This window comes from Hyaloscypha bicolor, assembly GCF_002865645.1.
Source record: "Hyaloscypha bicolor E unplaced genomic scaffold K444scaffold_13, whole genome shotgun sequence".
NCBI classification, from domain to species: domain Eukaryota; kingdom Fungi; phylum Ascomycota; class Leotiomycetes; order Helotiales; family Hyaloscyphaceae; genus Hyaloscypha; species Hyaloscypha bicolor.
The window spans coordinates 724,347-743,190 of NW_020194515.1; the positions used below are offsets into that span (position 1 = coordinate 724,347).

Sequence of the window (18,844 nt, forward strand, 5' to 3'; positions counted from 1 at the left end):
ACCATGTATCGATAGTTCCTTCTCTAGATATTGATTTCGATAGAACAATCTTGCATTCTCTGCTTTCACCTGCGCATTGACTCCTTGCAGTTGTCTTAATTCTGTATAGGTCCCCGTCGGGGCAATTCGGCTGGCTTGTAATCATTCAGCGCTGAATTTTATTTTTATTCTGGGTCTCTGAGCGGCCGAGCTGAGGGCCTGGTTCAGCTTGTCTCTAATGTCGGGGTCACGGCAACTCAACAAGTGACAGTAATGTTCGGGTCAGTGATATCGCCATATATGCTGCTTGCTTTCGTTTGCCTTTGGATTATCCAGAGTGATTTCTGGTATTCGTTTGAATATGAATATCCATCCAACGGATTGATCCTGTTCCCGCGATTTCTCTGAGAATCGTCAACAAACTTTTTTTTTGCGAACAAGTTAGAAGCCCCACGCTAGTAATAAAGGAAAGAATGAGCTGGTAGCTTAGGGAGGTGGATATGGCGGTATAGACGCGAAAGATTTCAAGGCCAGAGGAGATTGCAGATTATATACGACGACTAGTGGAGCTTGGAAAATTACTAATAGAGGATTGCATACGTGAGCTATTCAGGGCTAAGCGGTGGGCGATAGGGTGGAATAAGTAGTACAGACGCCATGCGCTATCACAGTAGGGAGGTCTCATAATAAGAGGTGCCGGGGGTGTAACATGCACATTATGGAAGCTGTGAGACTTTATTGCGGAGTAAGGTATCGTTCTTGAAGTTGCGAGACTTGATTGTTGAAGGGGAGAGTAGAAAACACGTGCAACCGAGGGTAGGAGAAGAGAAAGTAGGCTAAATCTGAGGTTCTGGGGTTCGAGTTTTGGGAGAGGGATAGCAGAGTAAATCAGCGGTGCTAGTATTAATAATACCAGCAGGCAGTAAGAATTGACGGTACGAATATTAAAAGAGGGGCAGCATTGAGCGATGGTACGAGTATTGAGAGCTAGAGCTGGCTAGTAGAAAAAATTGGCGTTGAGCGTGAGGGTCAGGCCGGTGGAAGAAAATCGATATATATGTGTTAGGGTCAGGGCTGGCAATCGGGAATAAATCCCGTACTGAGTCGCCAATATCTTACCAGGATACCCTTTCCTTCCAACTTTCCTAGATCTCAAATTCCTGGGTTGGGTATCTGCACAGTGCACAGCAATTTTACTTGCAGAAGATATATGCCGGCGGCCAAAACTTAACACCATCCATGCACATTCGCTCCGAGAACGAATAGGGGAAGTTTCCGGCTCACGTGACCCACTCCGCCACCAGCAGGAAACATCCAGACTGAGTCTAAACGCAAGCCGAAACCGTATCCGCGACCCCCTCGCAAGCTTACCGGAATGTTGAAGCCGTCTTCCCCGTGGATTGCAGACCTGCAACAAAGTCACTTAACCTTCCTATCTCGAACACTTGCTAATTTCCGTGACTGAATTCCTCTGCCGTGGCCGCGGTGCCCCTTTTCGCTTCATATTTGCATTGACGGCAACCGCGGGCCCTGCCGCTGTCGCGTCAAGGAGATCCCACGTGCTTCTTGTCTCAGATTCGGGTACTTACCTGGAGTCTTCTCAGTGGGATGGCATGTAAATCAGTTAATAATTTTAAAGATGGCAAAATACAAAAAGATAGGTATACTATTTTGTTAGGTCATTTGGAGGTATGCCATGTGGGAAAACATTCGAAGGATTGTTTGTAACTAAAAACGGATCGTAGGTGCGAGAATTGAACCAAACGGGTATCTTCCACATCCTGCCGTCGAACCCATGTATTAAGGAGGTTCTTACTTAATGGGCGTCGCCAGTGGCCCCCAATCACTTTTCTTAAGTGAGAAACTAGGATTCTATTCGACCTGGCCCCTGCAATACTTGAAATGTCAGCCCAGGGCTACGTGTCACTGAAACATTCTTCTTGCTCATTCTTGTTGAATGATCTGTGAGAATTATATACGTGTGGACGTTTCGAGCCGGTATGAGAAAAGTCTGGAAGATATTCCGATGTGAAGTTATCTGTACGGAAAATCCCAGAACCCAAGAAACCTGACTTCTTACAGCGCCAACTCTTTTTTCGTTTGTTGTCAATTTCAAGGTAACAGAATCACAAGGCCGCCAAGATTTGTTTCGGAATTTACCTTGAGGTTATCCTCCACAAAAGCCTCGTTCAGCTGAGGCGAAGTAAGTAAGATTTTAGAGCCAAAAAATTTATTCCCGCTCTTGAATTATTCTGGGTGCCAACTATTGTGAATTATACAGGAAGTGTTAAGCGTTAAGCTGGCGAAGCATGGACTTCCAGAACTGCTGACCCTTTGACCTTGACTCCAGCACCGGGCCGACTTCGAATTCATCCTCCTGACGCAGGAACTTCAACCAAGCTTAGCGTTGTCAGTGCATCGCTAACAGTATTCTTGTAAACTCGATCCGTTGCCAAGTCACACAATTCTAGGGTGATGGATCAGACAAACCCAAAAGCATATTTCACTATTCCAATTCCCCTATCTTCACTTTAAAGACTGGGAAATCTAGTAGCACGAATCCTCATCCAAGACGTCCCCAGAATTGCCAGAACAATCATATTAAACCTCGACGACATAAACTTACGTCAACACATGGTGGCGAAGCAAAGTGGCTTTTTAGCGGGATCATCAAATGGGTTCCGAGAGGCTAAAGGGGAAAAGGTGGGGTACGCGAGTAGGATCAACACGCCACAGCCGTGTGCGATTTGCAATAAAACAAAAGTCCAAGCCTTATCTTTAACAAAGTATTATTGTTTTGTTATCCCCAAGGGTTGGTTTTGCGGAGACTGAAACGTCATAGAGGAGAAATTAGGGGATTGTGGGCGGTGGCGAAGGCTCGTGGTAAACAGATTGGCAAGCAGATCGACAAGCCACACGCGAGGTGTAAAACTCTCGGCCGAACTATAAACTTGATTTAATTATTTAAAATGATTATTGGTTTAGTCGGAAACTCTAAGCGTGGCCCCTTCTACTATTGGCAAGTACGGAGTCGTGGATATATATTAAGATTTTACTAAATAATTACAGAGAATAGGCTATTCTTTGAATTTCAGTCAGCTTTTGGAACAAGGTGTGAGCTGAACCTCTTTCAGATTATCGATGCTTCTAAAGTAAGTTTCGGAATTTATAAAGGCTAAATGTTTTAACATTCATCGACCTTGAATTCCGACTTCATCACATCTGTTGGTTTTGAAGGCCCCAATCACCGAGCGGAAAGGGGTAATTGTTTACCATCATATGATCGCCAACCAGATCCCGATCATGGTCAATGTTGCAGTGATTGATAGGAATAGCAGTTGTCATGTTCAAAATTATTCTCAGTTGCTTTCGTGGGTGTTGTCCAAAAGACTCCAACAGTATGGTAAAATCTTGCTTTACGAGGTAGGCAATTTGAGTCTCCGAATGCCCGAAAGATTGTGCCAAATGAACGAGTACAAGTCGAGCTGCAATTGGAGATAATCCTCAAAATCCAAGCAACTGATATGATGTAAAGTAACCGGGTCTTGCCCTGACTTGGGATGAGGAACGATGAATACTAATCTTATCCAAGCTCACCCTTATGCCACGGGGGTTGTAGTCCCTGTATTCGGTAAGTTCTGGATACTTGACACCGGATGCAGGAATCAGATTCAACGTCTCAATACCAATTCTTTGCCTTCTAGAAGTTATAGTTGCTTGCTGGTCCCATTTAAGTCAATGCTGAAGCTTTTACCTCGCTAAGTTAAAGGGAGGACAGGTCACATGTGAGTTCTAATGTCAGCTTCATGGGTGCCGATTCTTTCCCACAACCTTCTCCGCTAATTTTCTACTCCTTTGTGCTCGACTCCCCACATTTCTTGATCAACCAAATGAAGCTAGACTCTATCTTAACTGATACGCAGCTACCCAGGTTTGGAGAAGACGAAAGATCAATTGGTGAGTTTTCGATGTCCCAGCCCGTTTTTTCTGCTCTTTTAGCTGATATAATCTCAGTAAAACCTGTCAGGTTACCACGTCTTGCTGCACAAAGCCTCCATAAACCCACACACTAGGACCAGGTCGAGCAAGAACCCAAGAGTCTCAAAGAGTACGACTTTCGGGATCCGCTCTCTGGTGAGGGACGGCAATTCCGAACCATTTCTGCTGGAACTGCAATGGCCAGTAATGCGACGGTGGAATCAACAATAAAAGAAAGACAAAGCGCAGATACTTCCGATGCAACAAGGCAAGCTGCAAGACTTGTCTAGATCTCAACTATGTCCTTTACGCCAACACAGTCCGAAGATATCATCTCGCTATTTGAAAGGCGGGGGTTCCGAATGGTCAGAACTTCTGCCTATGCCTTCAAGCAGTCCTCTGAGAACAGTTGTCAAATTTGCAATGTGTTCTTTGAAGAAGTCGCGAAATATTTCAAATTGAGGCAAGTTAGAGATGATTTTGCTTCTTGGAATAACGGAGCCGTCGATCTGGTGCTACAGCGGGATGAGCCTCCCGAGATACACCCTTTTAAATACGGAACTCAAGTTCCATTCTCGGGATGGTAAGTGACATTATTCCTGACCGATATAGCTGAGTGGCGCTCACTAACGTTTAATTTTCCTGCACCACCTTCTGCTTTCAAGAGAGGAGCCAGTCTTCGTTACATCCGTAGCCCTAAATACTATACCAAATTTGCAAAGGAGAACCTCAAGTTCTGTCGCACTTTGCAGACGAGTTGTCAACCTGTCGCTTTACAGGTACTTCTAAAGCTTGTTTTAGATCAAGGCAAGATCTTCGCTCCACTACTGCCCCAAAATGTGCACGATCTCCTCTACTACGGGAGAAGTTTTGTTGCCCTAGGGGCAGGTCAGTATTGTGTAAAGAATACTTCTATCATATTACGACCAAACAATTCAAAAGTTTGACCTCTCCTTATGAAGTGGCTGTCTATCTGTATACGGCAGCTTGCTACATTCTTTATTTCTTTGGAATTCTAGAGCCTCTTCGTCTCGTCACGTCCCCGTATGAAGCAGTGGGTTGTGAACTTGGAAGCACTCAACTTGGATGCTCTACTTGAACGGCAACAAGGAACCAGATATCCACCATCTCTTTCAACGAAAGCGAAGACGGACCGAAGTCTTGCATAAGCCAAACCCAAACATTCCATTCGAAACCGGGTCTCGCACCTCGGCATGCACCTATGTCTCGGCATAAAGTGACACGATTTGGCAAAAAGAGAAGTCGCCCCTCTCGGACAAGGACAGAAAGGGGTAGGGAAATGAACATGGACCACAAGTTCGCGTGAGCCTCCAAGCTAAGACATGCCCCCCCCTATTTCATAGACCCGCAACCCAATCACTCACCTGAGAGTCAACACGATCAGAACTCTTTAGTCCACCACACCCCATCAATACGGTCATCAAGGAACCCCTTTATCATAGCAATCGCTACCCATTCTGCCCTTTGCACCAACGCAACTTCCTAACCCACCCCTCCCGTCAAAATTCTCTTAGAACGGAGGTAGCACGAACTCTCTAGGCAGCCAGCGAAGGATGCTGTACCTAACCTTGAAAGGAAGAAATCAATGTCCATCCGGCGCGAAATGAGCTAGGGCAAGCATAAAAACAGAAGTCCTTGACTTTCCTATGACGGCTACTTTGGCAGAGTGTGGCCGAAGGATCAAGACGGTGTGCGCTCTGCTCTGCCATCCGAGATTCGGCAAGCTCCTTCCTCCTTCCTCTTCCGACATTCTTCGGCCCATGTGGAAGCGCTCGGAATGACCTTTCGGGCTCACTGTTCCACATTTCCCTGTGCATTGACACTCTCTCCCTCTCCCTCTGACCCCGAGGGCCTGAGGACGAAGATTGGCATTTTTGCCCTCCACCCTCACGATCCCCATCCCAGTACATCCCTATCTGCAGATCTTCGGCCGCCTTGCCCTGAGGTACCACACCTCGCCACCTCCCCTCCAATGAACATGTCCGCAGATCGGCACGTTTACGGAGTAGTATTGATTGCAATGCAAGACATACCTACCTCAATGCATATGCATGCAATCCTCCAATCAACCCTCTTTTCCTCATCCCACCAATGCTGCCACCTTTGCACTCCACCTCGCTCGAACCGGGCGGGCGAGTTGCCTAAACTCGGGAGATCGACTGGGGTGTTTCGCGGGATGCATCCGCTGCGGCGTTCTGCTGCACGTGCAAGAGGGCCCAAAAGTAGCAGAAGATGGGAGCAAAGCTGCCTTCCCATCCTGGCGCGGCGGCAGGATAATTCAATCAATCTATTCGCAGAAAGCAGATCTAAATTTGGAGCGAACCATTCGCTAAAGTTAATGAACGGCAAGGGGCGGGCGTTGCTGGTGGTGTGCAACTCATCTGGAAGAATACAAGACAGAGATCGACATGCTCCTCTCATTCAAGATCCTGATCCGCGTCAGATCATCCAGACGTCAGTGCTGACAGCGGTTGGATAAAGTTAAATGTACTACTGTACTACTGTCCGCGTGCAGTATTTGTCGAGGAGGAGCCGTAGCCGCCGAAAACATGCCAGTGACCGAGTACCGCCTCACGGAGCTGCAGCCCCCAAGATCCCAGACCTTGGCTGATGGTGATACATTCATTCATAATACAGTACAGTCCTGAGAACCCGTGTCTATCGTACAGTCATGGCTCGTCCATCACCCCCTCTTTCTCGAAAGCGCTGAATGACAGATCTCCGGCAAATCTCCCAAACCCTGGCAAGCTATCCCTATCCCTAATATATATATTCCCGTAAATAGAGACACAAATCGTACAGTAGACTAGATCAAAGGAAAGATGTGTCCCTGTGTATCTGACAAAATGAAAATGCAAATGCAAAATGCATGGATAATACAGCGCTAGCCACCGATGATTGCCTTGCTCCGTAAGTTCAATGGTATCGTCCGCGTGCATGGAAGCGTGAAGTTCTGGAAGTCCGACAAAAGAGACAGAAAAGCGTTATCGCGTTTGGCGTCGAGGTACTGAATTCGAAAGCAGGTGGAACAGCTCAAGAGAGATTGCTCCCATTCGTTAGAACATGGAATGCGTAAAATTTTGTTGTCGAATGCGGGCATTAGTACATTAGTATTGGACGGCGTGAAGATATGCTCCAATTATGCGATCGTAGAAGCGTAAAATCTAGTAAAATGCGTCTGATAATTCGATCGAATTACGGAACCGTAAAGGAAATCGGGTCATTAGAAGCGTTTGGAAGTTCAGGTATTCGCCGGTACGACTCGAGCGCCTAGAAGACCATAAATCTCATTCGAGGACTAAGATAGCCAGCCTACTTATCATCAGGCGCGGATTGGTTTCCTGGTGCTGAATCCTGCATTGCAGCTGGGGTAATATTTGGTGGTGGGTTTCCAAGGTCTTGAGCAGCAGCTATGGGAACAGCCTGTGCAGCGTCCGTTGGAACTGGAGCCGACGGGGTTTCTCCTTGTCCTGCCTGTCCAGTTGGTGTATTAATTGAAAACTGGTGTTCACCTGGCTTTTGGACCTTCTTCTAGTTAGCAACAATCTCAGTAAATCGACTGGACTACACACTTTTGGCTTAGGAGGTGGCCGCGGTTTCCTTTTCTTCCCGGTAGGCTCTGCGCCAATTGAAGCAGGTGAGTCAGGTCCCATAACCATTTGCGGAAATGACCCAGTTCTCGGTGATAAAATACTTGGCATGATGCCCCCCATAACCGTTTCTCTTGGACCAGGAGGCGCTGGCAGAATTGATACGGGCGCATATCCAGATCTACTATCGTCGGGTCCAGGCATTCCTGCCGGTGACTGTGCTGCTGGTGTTATAATTTCCCCTCTTTCGATTGCCTCTCTTTGTTTGCGTTCAACGTCTGCCTTTGATGGTCGGCCGCGCTTCTTTTGACTGGTGGTCGCTGGTGGCGAGGAGGCCATCGTTGACATTGGGGAGCCGCCATTAGGATTCGCAGGCTTCGGCAGGAGATCGCGTGCGAGCGTTGGGGTCTCGGCACCAGACTTTCTTGGTCGTTTTTGGTCTGGGCCTGGGCCTGGAGGCATGTTCATCGATTGGCGTTTGCCGCCAGAAGAGCTGGAATATACTGGCGGTGGGTTGAGGAAGGTTTGAGTGAAAGGCTGCGGAGTTGAGAGCTGGCTAGATGGCCCATGTTGGAGGGAATTGAACGCGTGTTTACACTGTAATAAATTCCGTCCTATTGTACAATTAGCAGAGTAAGCAATATCTGATATCTACTTGCGATCCAACGTCTGTGTGTAATTATGTCGTGCTTCTAACCTGGGGAACCTTGTTCGGAGTTTCACTTGTAGATCAGATCGCAGAACGTACCATGTGGCAGGAGCATCTGCTCCCAGTCTGGGCTAACATTATGCTCGGCGAGAACTGAGAAGAGCCTGTCGACGGAGATGGTGCTTAACTTGATGGCTTCGGCGAGAACAAAGCGCTACAGGTGGGGAGTTAGCAGCTGTCATCATTAGACGCGACTGACGAGGAACCGTAAGGGTATCGACGCTGCGCCTGGAGCCATGGTTGGTGGCACGGCAGCTCCCAGGTGTTCTCGCGACTCCAGGGCGCTCTACATACCTTTTCTACCTCCGTGAACGGCTGTTCCATGGTGTTGAACTTGGGTGTCCGTGAAAGAGTGGACAGTCTGGCGCAATAAGGGTGTCTGCCACGCGTAGCAGGACGGGAGCTAGGGGGCGGAGGGAGGACGAGGGAGGAGGGATGAAAGGTGTATTATAGGTCATTAAGTATGTCTGAAAGTTCTACTACACTCTCGCAAGTATCTAGGGAGCGTGGACGTGTCTCGAGCGTCGTGAACGAGCGTCTGGCCGTTGGGCAACGAGGCAGTGGGCAGAAGGCTGAAGGTCAAAGAGGCCGCATAGGTTTGGAGCAGGAGAGGGAAGCGCGCCGCGACAAGAAAAAGCTTAGGGTCGAGTGGAGTCGAGTCGCCCGCAGACGCAGCGTCAAACTGGCGTTAAGGCAGTAGGAGCGGGTCCTCATAGTTTAATGAGAGTGAAGTCGTGCATATGCAGCCGTATGCAAGCAGTCTGGAACAGACAGTTTGACTGGAGAATTGGGTGCTGGCTGCACCAGCTGCATGCTCGCGGCAGAATTAAGACTGAACAGCGCGGGCACCAGCGCTGGACGGGGCCTTGCGAAGCGATGCCAATCATGGCGGCCGGCGCTGGCAGGCCGGCGCCGGCTGGTGCGCCGACACACCCTCTGCGCAGAGCGTCGTGTTTTCGTCTTCCCTTTTCCCAGAGCGACAGAGCGAAGTGTCGTCGAGCTCGCGGGGGGCTTCAATAAGGGGAGAAGATCGGCTCTCCCATTGGCCAGCTGCTTTTGCTGAGCTGTTCTTGCATACTCGCAAGATGAACGGTGTCTGGAGCTTCGCATTGGACAGCGACGCCGCGCGCAGAGCGAATCAGTGCGCCGAAACGACCTGCCCACCGTTAGCGGGATCAGAATCACAGAGCACACTCCAATCGTTCGTCACATCACATCTCCGTAAGGCTGCCACCCGCAAACCGAGGACTGAGCCTCAACGGCGACATCAGACTTGACGATGCGCAGTGTCGCCGACGACGTCGACAATGGCCCTTTGGCTGCGAGGGGGGGGGGAAGCATCGCAAGGCCGTTTCGGCGGCCACTTCTCCTGAACTCCGCTGCTGGGCACTTGCAGCCACATCGCACGCTCCGCGGGCGCGGACAGCAGGATCGGGCAGGCCCATCGATGGGAGTCGCGTCCAATTTATAGTTCTTCCTGGTTTTGCCCTCTCGATCTATCGTCACCACTTTGTGGGGCGGACGCGGGCCAATTCTGCATGTTGCGCTGTCACTCTTCCATAGGAAGGACGATGGCCAGTATAATCCACCCAACCCTATTTTGGCCCTGACTGACGTCGCTGGTAGATTGAATCCTGCACCCTTCGTTGTGCGTACCTCTCTATCCGATCTGTCACTGCGGAGAAGGGTTGGGCTTCGGCTTGCAAAATGGGCTTTGGGCAAGAAGCGGTCTGCCCAAAGCGGGTCGACTGATATTCCGGATTCTGTTACCGCAACACCTGTTGGAAGGAGTGGCAGAGGAGTGGATCTTTTCAGGAATATTCTCCGAATGGACCAGTCCAGATTTTGGCATCGATTGACCACTGAGATGGTAAGCTCTTTGGCAAGCCAGCTTGTTTAAGACCATATTGGAGGAATGGTGCCATCATCAAGAGCCTCCCAAGGAGAACACCATGAGATGGGAGAAGCGCAATAACTCAAGAGGGACACTTGCGAGTCGGGCACCAGTATGTCTTTGGGAGTTTTGATGCCCATAGTGGGAGCCCGAAGTAAGATCTGCTGCCTTAAAGCCCTTAAAGCACACCGCAACGATTTGGCCCATCTGCGGCAGGCAAAATGTAGGCAAGCTTCTATTTCGAATCATGTGCGTTCTACAGCGTCAGGTGTAGGTGGATCGGGGTCAGTGTGCAAGATGGATTGCCACTAGGGGGGAGAAAACACCCCGACAAGCAACAAAACATGGGAGATTTCCTCCAAACCATGGAAATCTATACAATGATAGTTTCGCAAGAGCCTATGTAATGGAGCCTATCAAGTTGGATGGAATGGGGTTTACTTTCCAGTCTTCCAAGGGATATTTAAGGCCGACACGGCATTTGCCGAGCACGAGCCTTCCCAGTGTACATTATCAACAGTCTCCGCCTCTTCTTCATAGCAATTGATATTCAACCAACTTCGGCAGGGGAAAGGAGAGGTGAACAAATGAAGAGTGAATACTGGCTGCAATTCGAGCGATAAAAAGGAGATTTAGGGGTTGGACAAGCAATGTGGAAGAGGTAAAGGTGGTATCGCCGTCCTTTTATTCCATCATCATCTTCGTCCTCGAGTTTTCTCCTCACCTCGTCTCCGAAGTCTCCAAGTCTCTCACATCGAGGTCGCGCTTCATGTTTGCGTCTGCGAGCAGTCCAGCTCCGCTATATCCCTCTCCCATCGTCGTCGCAGACCTCTTCGCATCCACAATCCTTACGGTTCCTTCAACAAGCACAAACCGCCTGCCAGGCGCAACCATTCCCTTGCCCCACACGTCTGCGACCGACGGCAACCCATTGCACGACAAAGAAGAATTTTGCTCCGCCTACAATTGCTTTCGATAGCACGCTGTGTGCCTGGGCCAACCAATTGTGGGAGTGTCGCAGAGAGTCGACTTGTGCGGAGTAGAGCTCGCCCGACTCTCGACTCCGAGCAAGCAAATCTCTTCTCCGACCCTGCGACGAACCCGGCGCACCTTCGAGCGTCTAAACCCCTACAGATATGGCCGATGATACTCGAGACACAAGATCAGAGGTGGTAGACGCTGCGCTCAGCGAGGTGAAGCTAGAGGATGGAAGCTCACCCTCCGAGCCAGAAGATACAATTGCGCTCCACGGCACATACGATGCTCCCACTCCTGAAGATAGCAAGCGATCGCGGTCCTCGACCCCTACGGCAAGGAAGTCCTCATCCCAGTCTCCAGTCAAGAAGCAGAGTGCAAGCCAAACACCTAAATCCGAAGATGGCGAGGAAGAAATCATTGGGGGAGACATCATGGTCACAGTCGAGCCCGGTAAAGCGCCTAAACTCTCACGAAAATCATCACGAAAAGTAGTTGCACGCCCGCCGCAGCTCTTCGACCACGTCGAGGATTCTACAGAGGAGGCCGTTACAGTATTCCAAGTAATCAAGGACTGCATCTATGGATCTAAGTACATGGGATATTCAGAGCACGATGCCTTGGACTGCGACTGCTCTGAGCAGTGGGGTGAGTATTCCTGGTTTGCTGGGTCTACAGATGCTGACGGGTGCTTCAGTCGATGGCAAGAATCATGCGTGCGGGGAGGAAACCGACTGTATCAACCGTGCAACTAAAATGGAATGCGTAGACGGAGATTGCAATTGCGGTGTCCGCTGTCAAAATCAGCGATTCCAACGCAGGCAGTACGCCAACGTCTCAGTCATCAAGACAGAGAAAAAAGGGTACGGGCTGCGTGCAAATACCGACTTAAATCCCAATGACTTCATTTTCGAGTACATCGGCGAAGTCATCAACGAGCCGACGTTCAGGAAGCGCACGTACACATATGCCGAAGAAGGCATCAAACATTTTTATTTTATGTCCCTTACGAAAAGCGAATTCGTCGATGCTACGAAGAAGGGCAATCTCGGTCGATTTTGCAACCATTCGTGCAATCCCAATTGCTACGTGGACAAATGGGTGGTAGGTGAGAAGTTGCGCATGGGCATTTTTGCCGAGCGACACATCAAAGCTGGTGAGGAGCTGGTTTTCAACTACAATGTGGACCGCTACGGAGCTGACCCTCAACCTTGCTATTGTGGCGAACCAAATTGCTCCGGTTTCATCGGAGGTAAGACACAGACGGAGCGTGCCACCAACTTATCCCATGCGACAATCGAGGCTCTCGGTATTGATGATGGTGATGGGTGGGACTCCGCCGTCGCCAAGAAGCCCCGCAAAAAGAAGACTGGCGAAGACGATGAAGAATATGTCAATAACGTCCAACCACGAGGTCTTGATGAGGATGGCGTCCGAAAGGTCATGGCCACTCTCATGCAATGCAAGGAAAAATGGATCGCTGTCAAATTGCTCAGTCGAATACAACGGTGCGACGATGACAAGGTCCGCAACCGAGTCGTCCAAATGCACGGCTACCAAATCCTCCGAACCAGCCTGACCACATGGAAGGACGACAACGATGTTGTTCTCCAGATCTTCGACATCCTTTATAAATTCCCTCGGCTCACTCGGAACAAAATCAGCGACTCCAAAATCGAAGCCACAATTGAGACGTTTGTTGGCTCCGAGCACGAAGATGTCGTGTTTGAATCAAAGAGACTTCTGGAAGAATGGAGCAAGCTCGAGGTCGCTTACCGAATACCAAGGAAGAAGTTTGACCCTTCTGCAGTTTCTGTATTTGAACGACGAAATACAGATCGACCAGAAGAAGTCACCAAATCCCCTTCCACTCCAGTTCTCGTCGCTCCTACTGGCCCTCGAAGTAACATGCCCCAACGGAACCTGAACTTCATCCCGTCTCGCCCTCCTATTCGAAGACCTTTCAACACCTTACCAGTTGGTTGGTTCACTGCCATGGATGAAAAGGGAAATCCATACTACTACAGTAAATCCGGCCAGACAACATGGATCAAGCCTACTTTTCCTGCGCCAGAGCCACCTCCACCTCCAAAAGCCCCTCCAAAGAGCGTCCAAACTGCGAAAGCTTTACAGGACATCATCGACAGTATCACCAAGCCCGACCCTAGTTCTCAAACGCCCACTCATCCCACCCCTACTGCCGACTCCACTCCGAAAGAGAAGAAACATTCCGAAAAATGGCGATCCCTTCCGCAAGAAAAGCAGATGAAGCTCTACGAAAACACTGTAAGTCTTCTCTCCAACTACTGCCACCAGCCACTAACACACCTCAGCTCTTCCCGCACATCAAACACGTAATGCAAAAGTTCACCAAGCAACTCCCAAAGGACGACCTCAAAAAATTCGCCAAAGAAGTCGGCAAAAAGCTCGTAGCATCCGACTTCAAGAACGGGCGCATCGACGATCCAACCAAGATCTCGGAGAAACAGGAGAAGAAAGTGAAAGCATACGTGCGGCAATTTTTCGAGAAGGCGGTAGAGAAGAAAAAAGAGCTCGATAAGCGGAAGAAGGAAAAGGAGAAAGCTAAACTCGCGAACGGCTTGGGCAGTGCTCAGAAGGTGAATGGAAATGGGAAGGAAGAAGCGGACGCGGAGGGTGAAGTCGATGATGAGAAAGCGGAAGACATCGACCTCACCCCCTCGTCGCCTTCCCCGCCTGGCGCTCCGAGCTCACCGCGTGCATCGACTACGCCGTCCCTCACTGAATCCTCGCCAGAGCTCAAACGCAAGCGGACGGGCGAGGAGACACCGGGCGATGATTCGGACAGCAAGCGGTTAAAGGAGGAAGATTTTACGCCGCCGCCGCCACCACCGCCGCCGCCTGCGGAGGGGATGCCCGATGAAACGGAAATGGAGGGTATGGAACCGGTTGTCTCGAAGGAGGAAACGGAAGAGCAAAGGGAGCTGAGGAGGCAGGAAGAAGATCTCATGCGCGAGAATGAGGAAGCTATTAAGATGGAGCAGGATGGCTCTCTTAAGACGGCCGAGAATGCTCATCACCATTTTAATCTTAACTGTCACGGCCTTAAGTCTGATCACGGCAATGGTGATGAGATGGAAGGCGTGGAGGATACGAATGGTATGAAGCGTGAGAGGGAAAGTCTCATGGGCCACTGATTAGAGGGAATGGGCACTGTACTAATGTACCACAATGTATCATACACCCCAGAAACAACGAGAACACAGCATTGGCGTCCGGGGTCTGCTATATCCATCCATTCATCTGGCTTCTTGGATGGACACGAATGATCAACGCGGGTTTTGCATGGATTTTCTGCATTGCTTGGAGGGAGGGGGATCGCTAGTTTTACCTCGGCGTGTTTTCACGGAGCATGAATGGAAGCATTGGCGAAGGGGGGTACATAGGGTGGCTGAGGCGAGGCGGGGCGGGGCAGGTAAGCGATAATGTGAATGTAAATAAATGGATGAATGTCTGCAGGCATTTGCACAGCGCCTCGCTCTCCGTTGTATTATTTTCCATTGTTCATCATGAGTTGATTCCCATGTGTATCTCTAGCTCATCTCGCCATCAGTGTGAAAGAAAATCCCGGGTACCTGCCCCGAAATCCGGTGCAAATCCATGATCGATCATCTATAGGCAAATTGCTTTCCATCCCATGCCACAACTCCATTTCCGATCCTGCTCAAGAGAAGTAAAAGCCCAGGCTACCGCCTACGACCTGACGATCTTCTCCAACGCCTCTAACAAAATATCCGCATGGTGCCTCTGGAAAATTAACATTGGTCGCAGTCGCACCGCCCTCTCACCACTCCCTCCAATGTTAACACCGACGCTCTTCGCCTTCTTCAAGAACTCGTCTCGTCTCGGGCTATCGAACGCAATGAAGGTCCCCTGTCCCTTGCCCCTCAAATTCATAATCTCGCCTGGGTGTTCCTTCGCCAATTGTTCAATTCCACCGTACAGGTACTCGCCCACGTTCGCCGTGTTCGTGACCAAATCCAAACGTTCGATTTCGTCGATGATAGCACGGAAGAGGATAGCCCGAGCAGGATCACCCATCCATGTGTTGAATTGGCGATACGGCTTATTCGGTCGTAGTTCAGGGTTTCCAAAGTAATATCCGGCGGTCTGCGCTTTCTTGGAGAAGGTAACCATATCCGGCGGCGTCTCGAGGTTCCAGTGCTCGTGTGCCCAGAACTTGCCCGTTGCGCCAACACCAGTTTGCACTTCGTCCACGATCATCAGGACGTTATGTTTCTTCGTCAAGGCACGGAGGCCGCGGAAGAAAGCGGGCGAGGCGTGGTTATCGCCGCCTTCTGATTGAATCGGTTCGACGACCACCGCGCAGGGTGGGAGATGATGAGTGGTGATTATCCGCTCGACGTCCGCGAGGGCCTCGGCCTCGATCTTTGCGTTCTCCTCGACGTAGTCTTCAAGTGGGTACTTGAGGAGCGGGAATGTAGCTTGTGGCCAATCAAAGGCAGGGATGTCGAGCTTGTGGATGGGCTTCGAGCGCGTCGTGGACAGGGAGCCGAACAGCCGGCCATGGAAGGCGGTCTTGAAGGAGAGGATGGAGAGTTGCGGGGCACCGGGGGCCTGGTTTAGCATGCTGGATGCGATGTCCTCTTCAGAGAACTCGACATTGGCGCCTCCGCGCTCGTACTGGCGCCGCCACATGAAGGCTGCTTTGTAGGCGGTTTCGTTGGCGTCGGAGCCGGCCATTGCGGTGAAGACCTGGTCGAGACCCTTCGGTGCTACCTTCAAGATGCCGGTTCGTAGGATGTCGGCCCAGTCGTGGGAGGGGAAGTTTCCGAGGGCTGGGCGGTTGATGAGGGCGGAAGCCATTTGTTCGGTTAGGATGGCTTGGTGGAGAGAGGGGTTGCCATAGCCAACGGGGATGGAGGCGATTTGTGCGTAGCTACCAATATCAGTCTGCCATAGCATCAAAAGCACTCCAGGACATACACATCCAACAGTAGATTTCCGTCCGGATCAGCAATGTAATTACCAAAGCTCTTCTGGTAGTTGGCCATCATGTTCAGGCTCCGGGTATCAAACACCTTATCCAGATCCTCAATTGCCTTCTTGGTTATCGGGCCAGGAATGGCAGTCCTGACAATCGGTCCCACCGGCTCACCTCGAAAGAATGGTTGCTCGCCGAAGGAAGGCGGGCTCTGGACAGCTGCCGCCGCGCCCGCCGCGCCATAGAATCGTGGTTGAAGGGTGGAATTGGTGACACGAGAGGCTGCTGGACGCAATCGCGCCGCTGCTCGGAGGGAAGCCATTGTGATGGTGAGAAAGGGAAGAGGGTGTTCTGGAGCGGCGAGGAGTATCGGGCAGACTTTTTATCAGTCCGTAGAAGTGGGGTCGGTCGTGCAGGCTTGACCGCCGTTGAAACCTTATTCCTAGCAAACAAACGGAGTTGAATTCCGGCACAACAGCGATGACCGAACTCCGTTTTCCTCGACTCAGGCTCAGATCACGGTGAGAAAGAGGAGGGAGAACATATGGTGAAACGGGACTTGGAATTAGTCACTAGGCGGGGGAATGGAGGGGTAGCATTCAGCCACTCGCTTTTGATGTCAAGAATGGCTCGTCATGGCTGCAGGGGCAAAGGGGGCTAGGCTTGATTCGACAGCTGCATCCGAGTGCCAAAGTTTCGTTGCACATCGCCCCTTCCTGATCACTACCACGTCACTCCTTCCCCCCTCCGATATCCCTCCGGCCACGACGTCCGGTCCCGCTTCCACCAAATTTGGCAAAACAGCCCAGCTTCACTTCACAACCAACGCAAACAGGTTTGAGAACACTTGACATTTATCAAAAAGTATAGAGAATTGGCCTCACTATTGGATGATCGAGTTTTTACGCCTTAAAAATAACAGATGATTCTCCAAGATGGTTATTTCAGGTAGCCACGGTTCGGTTGTTGACAATACAGCAGAACCTCGCTATAACGATTGCCTCGGGACCGAGAATATTTAACGATATTGCGAGGTTATCGTTAACTTTTGGTGGTGACAGGGGTTTGGGACCGAAAATATCTAACGATACTGCGAGGTTTTTGTATGGGGTGCACGGACCAATCGTTATATCGAGGGATCGTTATAGCGAGGTTCTGCTGTAACTGACATAGGAATGTTCCTCCTTTGTCGGAGGTGTGAAAACCCCCGGACAAGCTCCGGACTGCCTCCCAGGCAATTACTGTAACTTTGAAGATGAGGCCTTCGCTATTGAACTCTCAGCTGTGTAAAGACTACTACAGTACTAGAATTGCCATCTCACTGTTTCCTTCAATTCATAAAGATTCCAAGTAGATACCGAAGCGGAAAACACGAACTCCACATGCTAACTCATCGGCATTTCCTCCCCCTGTCGCTCCGCTCGTCGGTCGCACCAACTCCGACGGGCCGAAACCAATCGACTCCGATATCGCTCGTTTAATATATTTAACATATTTAATTAAAACTTAAAAAGTAACTATTAATAGAGGCTTATGATTTCTTTATAACAAAAACCTTAATATAAATTTCATAATTTTCGTGCGTGGCAGAGCTAAATAGTTGACTTCATAACATATGAATCTGCTCATAATTTAGAGAAAATCGCCTGACGTGAACCCAATATTACAACTTTTGCTTAAGGATTCAATTGTCCCGCTACAACATATCGCATGGCTTAGATATTTAATGAATTAAATAAACTAATTAGTATCTATACACATGTAAAACAATTAATACGATATCTAATATAGTTACTTGATTATTCAAAAATGTCGGAGTTGGTGGTATGCTGGAGTTGCTGCCGTCACTATCCCCCCTACCATCCCCCCCTAAATAATTGCTGGCGGCCTCCACCGCCCCAGTTTTCAATGAGGCATGATTTTTAAGTGGCTCAGGACCTGGTCAGCCATGTTACACAGGGCAAAAATTAGCCTATTTATTAAATCAAGGGTGGACGTAGAAGATTCCCGAGGGCTTTCTGCCCTGGCAGTGGCTCCCAGCTAGCTGAAGACAGTTTCTCACTGGTTAAGCACCCTGGATCCCTACCCGCACCTATACCCAAAACATACGTGCTAACAATTATTTAGGGGGGGATGGGGGTTGGTAGTAGCGAGTTTAGCGAGCTGCGAGTTCTTACCTCACTTAAGCGAGTCAACAAACGCTCAAAAAGTTGCAAAAACATAATACCTAGCTATAGCAAAAAAAGACACCCAATTGAGTCAATGTACTTCCAGAGGATGAAAATGGCAAAAGGTTATATGCCAAAGCCTTAATCCTTTACCAGCAAGTCCCAAGCTGACTCCCCAAGTCTACCATAACAGTAGCCTGTGCCCGCGCTGTTTAGTTATCGCTTTTTAGGGCTCTAACTACCAACGTCGTGTCGCTTGCCGATATTTGGAAAAAGCTTTATTCAATTATATACGACCACCTTCTTCAAAAATTTCGCTTAGCCGGTTAGCCCCCCTTCCAGGCTTTTCCAGCAGTCAGCCGGTGTTGACAACTATCAGGGAGGCACAGTAGAATCTTAATCCAGGCTTAAAGCTTTAGGCTTATATAGCTCCTCTAATATAACACGGAAATTCTCTATTGCACCAATAATCTCTTCTGGATTTCAAGGTCCATTCCCCTCCATCCCCGTGCCACGGGTATTCCAAAGCGAGGGAGCCACAGATGG

The 18,844-nt window shown here is 49.8% G+C and overlaps 5 protein-coding genes across 5 annotated transcripts; 3 read left to right on the forward strand and 2 right to left on the reverse strand.

The window, feature by feature from the left end:
• Nucleotides 1–2,613: 2,613 nt before the first annotated feature.
• On the forward strand, nt 2,614–4,247 carry K444DRAFT_698489 (uncharacterized protein; the record flags this gene model as incomplete). The annotated part of the gene is made up of 8 exons (XM_024887952.1): nt 2,614–2,687; nt 2,822–2,902; nt 3,056–3,131; nt 3,217–3,382; nt 3,572–3,610; nt 3,743–3,764; nt 3,903–3,936; nt 4,053–4,247. 8 exons carry the CDS (start codon nt 2,614–2,616, stop codon nt 4,245–4,247), a joined length of 687 nt encoding a protein of 228 aa, XP_024743473.1.
• Nucleotides 4,248–5,510: 1,263 nt separating this feature from the next.
• K444DRAFT_121313 (uncharacterized protein) lies at nt 5,511–6,552 on the forward strand. Its single transcript, XM_024870389.1, has one exon. The coding sequence runs from the start codon at nt 5,756–5,758 to the stop codon at nt 6,455–6,457; it is 702 nt and encodes a 233-aa protein (XP_024743474.1). The 5' UTR covers nt 5,511–5,755; the 3' UTR covers nt 6,458–6,552.
• A 551-nt stretch (nt 6,553–7,103) lies between these two features.
• On the reverse strand, nt 7,104–8,797 carry K444DRAFT_121359 (uncharacterized protein). Its single transcript, XM_024870390.1, has 4 exons — nt 8,572–8,797; nt 8,317–8,431; nt 7,551–8,182; nt 7,104–7,503 (listed from the first exon to the last, which is right to left on the reverse strand). The coding sequence occupies exons 1-4, from the start codon at nt 8,599–8,601 to the stop codon at nt 7,291–7,293; spliced, it is 990 nt and encodes a 329-aa protein (XP_024743475.1). The 5' UTR covers nt 8,602–8,797; the 3' UTR covers nt 7,104–7,290.
• Nucleotides 8,798–11,307: 2,510 nt separating this feature from the next.
• On the forward strand, nt 11,308–14,322 carry K444DRAFT_516566 (uncharacterized protein; the record flags this gene model as incomplete). The annotated part of the gene is made up of 3 exons (XM_024873693.1): nt 11,308–11,794; nt 11,844–13,432; nt 13,480–14,322. The coding sequence occupies 3 exons, from the start codon at nt 11,308–11,310 to the stop codon at nt 14,320–14,322; spliced, it is 2,919 nt and encodes a 972-aa protein (XP_024743476.1).
• Nucleotides 14,323–14,878: 556 nt separating this feature from the next.
• Nucleotides 14,879–16,452, reverse strand: K444DRAFT_517254 (4-aminobutyrate aminotransferas-like protein; the record flags this gene model as incomplete). Its single annotated transcript, XM_024873760.1, has 2 exons — nt 14,879–16,085; nt 16,133–16,452. The coding sequence occupies 2 exons, from the start codon at nt 16,450–16,452 to the stop codon at nt 14,879–14,881; spliced, it is 1,527 nt and encodes a 508-aa protein (XP_024743477.1).
• Nucleotides 16,453–18,844: the final 2,392 nt, after the last annotated feature.

Excerpts from the sequence above, each read along its gene's own strand:
- K444DRAFT_121313 (XM_024870389.1), top strand. The coding sequence starts at position 5,756 with ATGACCTTTCGGGCTCACTGTTCCACATTTCCCTGTGCATTGACACTC.
- K444DRAFT_121359 (XM_024870390.1), bottom strand. The coding sequence starts at position 8,601 with ATGGAACAGCCGTTCACGGAGGTAGAAAAG. Across the intron at positions 8,183-8,316 it reads GCAGATGCTCCTGCCACATG|GACGGAATTTATTACAGTGT; the intron begins GTACGTTCTGCG and ends ATTGTACAATAG. Across the intron at positions 7,504-7,550 it reads GGCCACCTCCTAAGCCAAAA|GTCCAAAAGCCAGGTGAACA; the intron begins GTGTGTAGTCCA and ends AACTAGAAGAAG.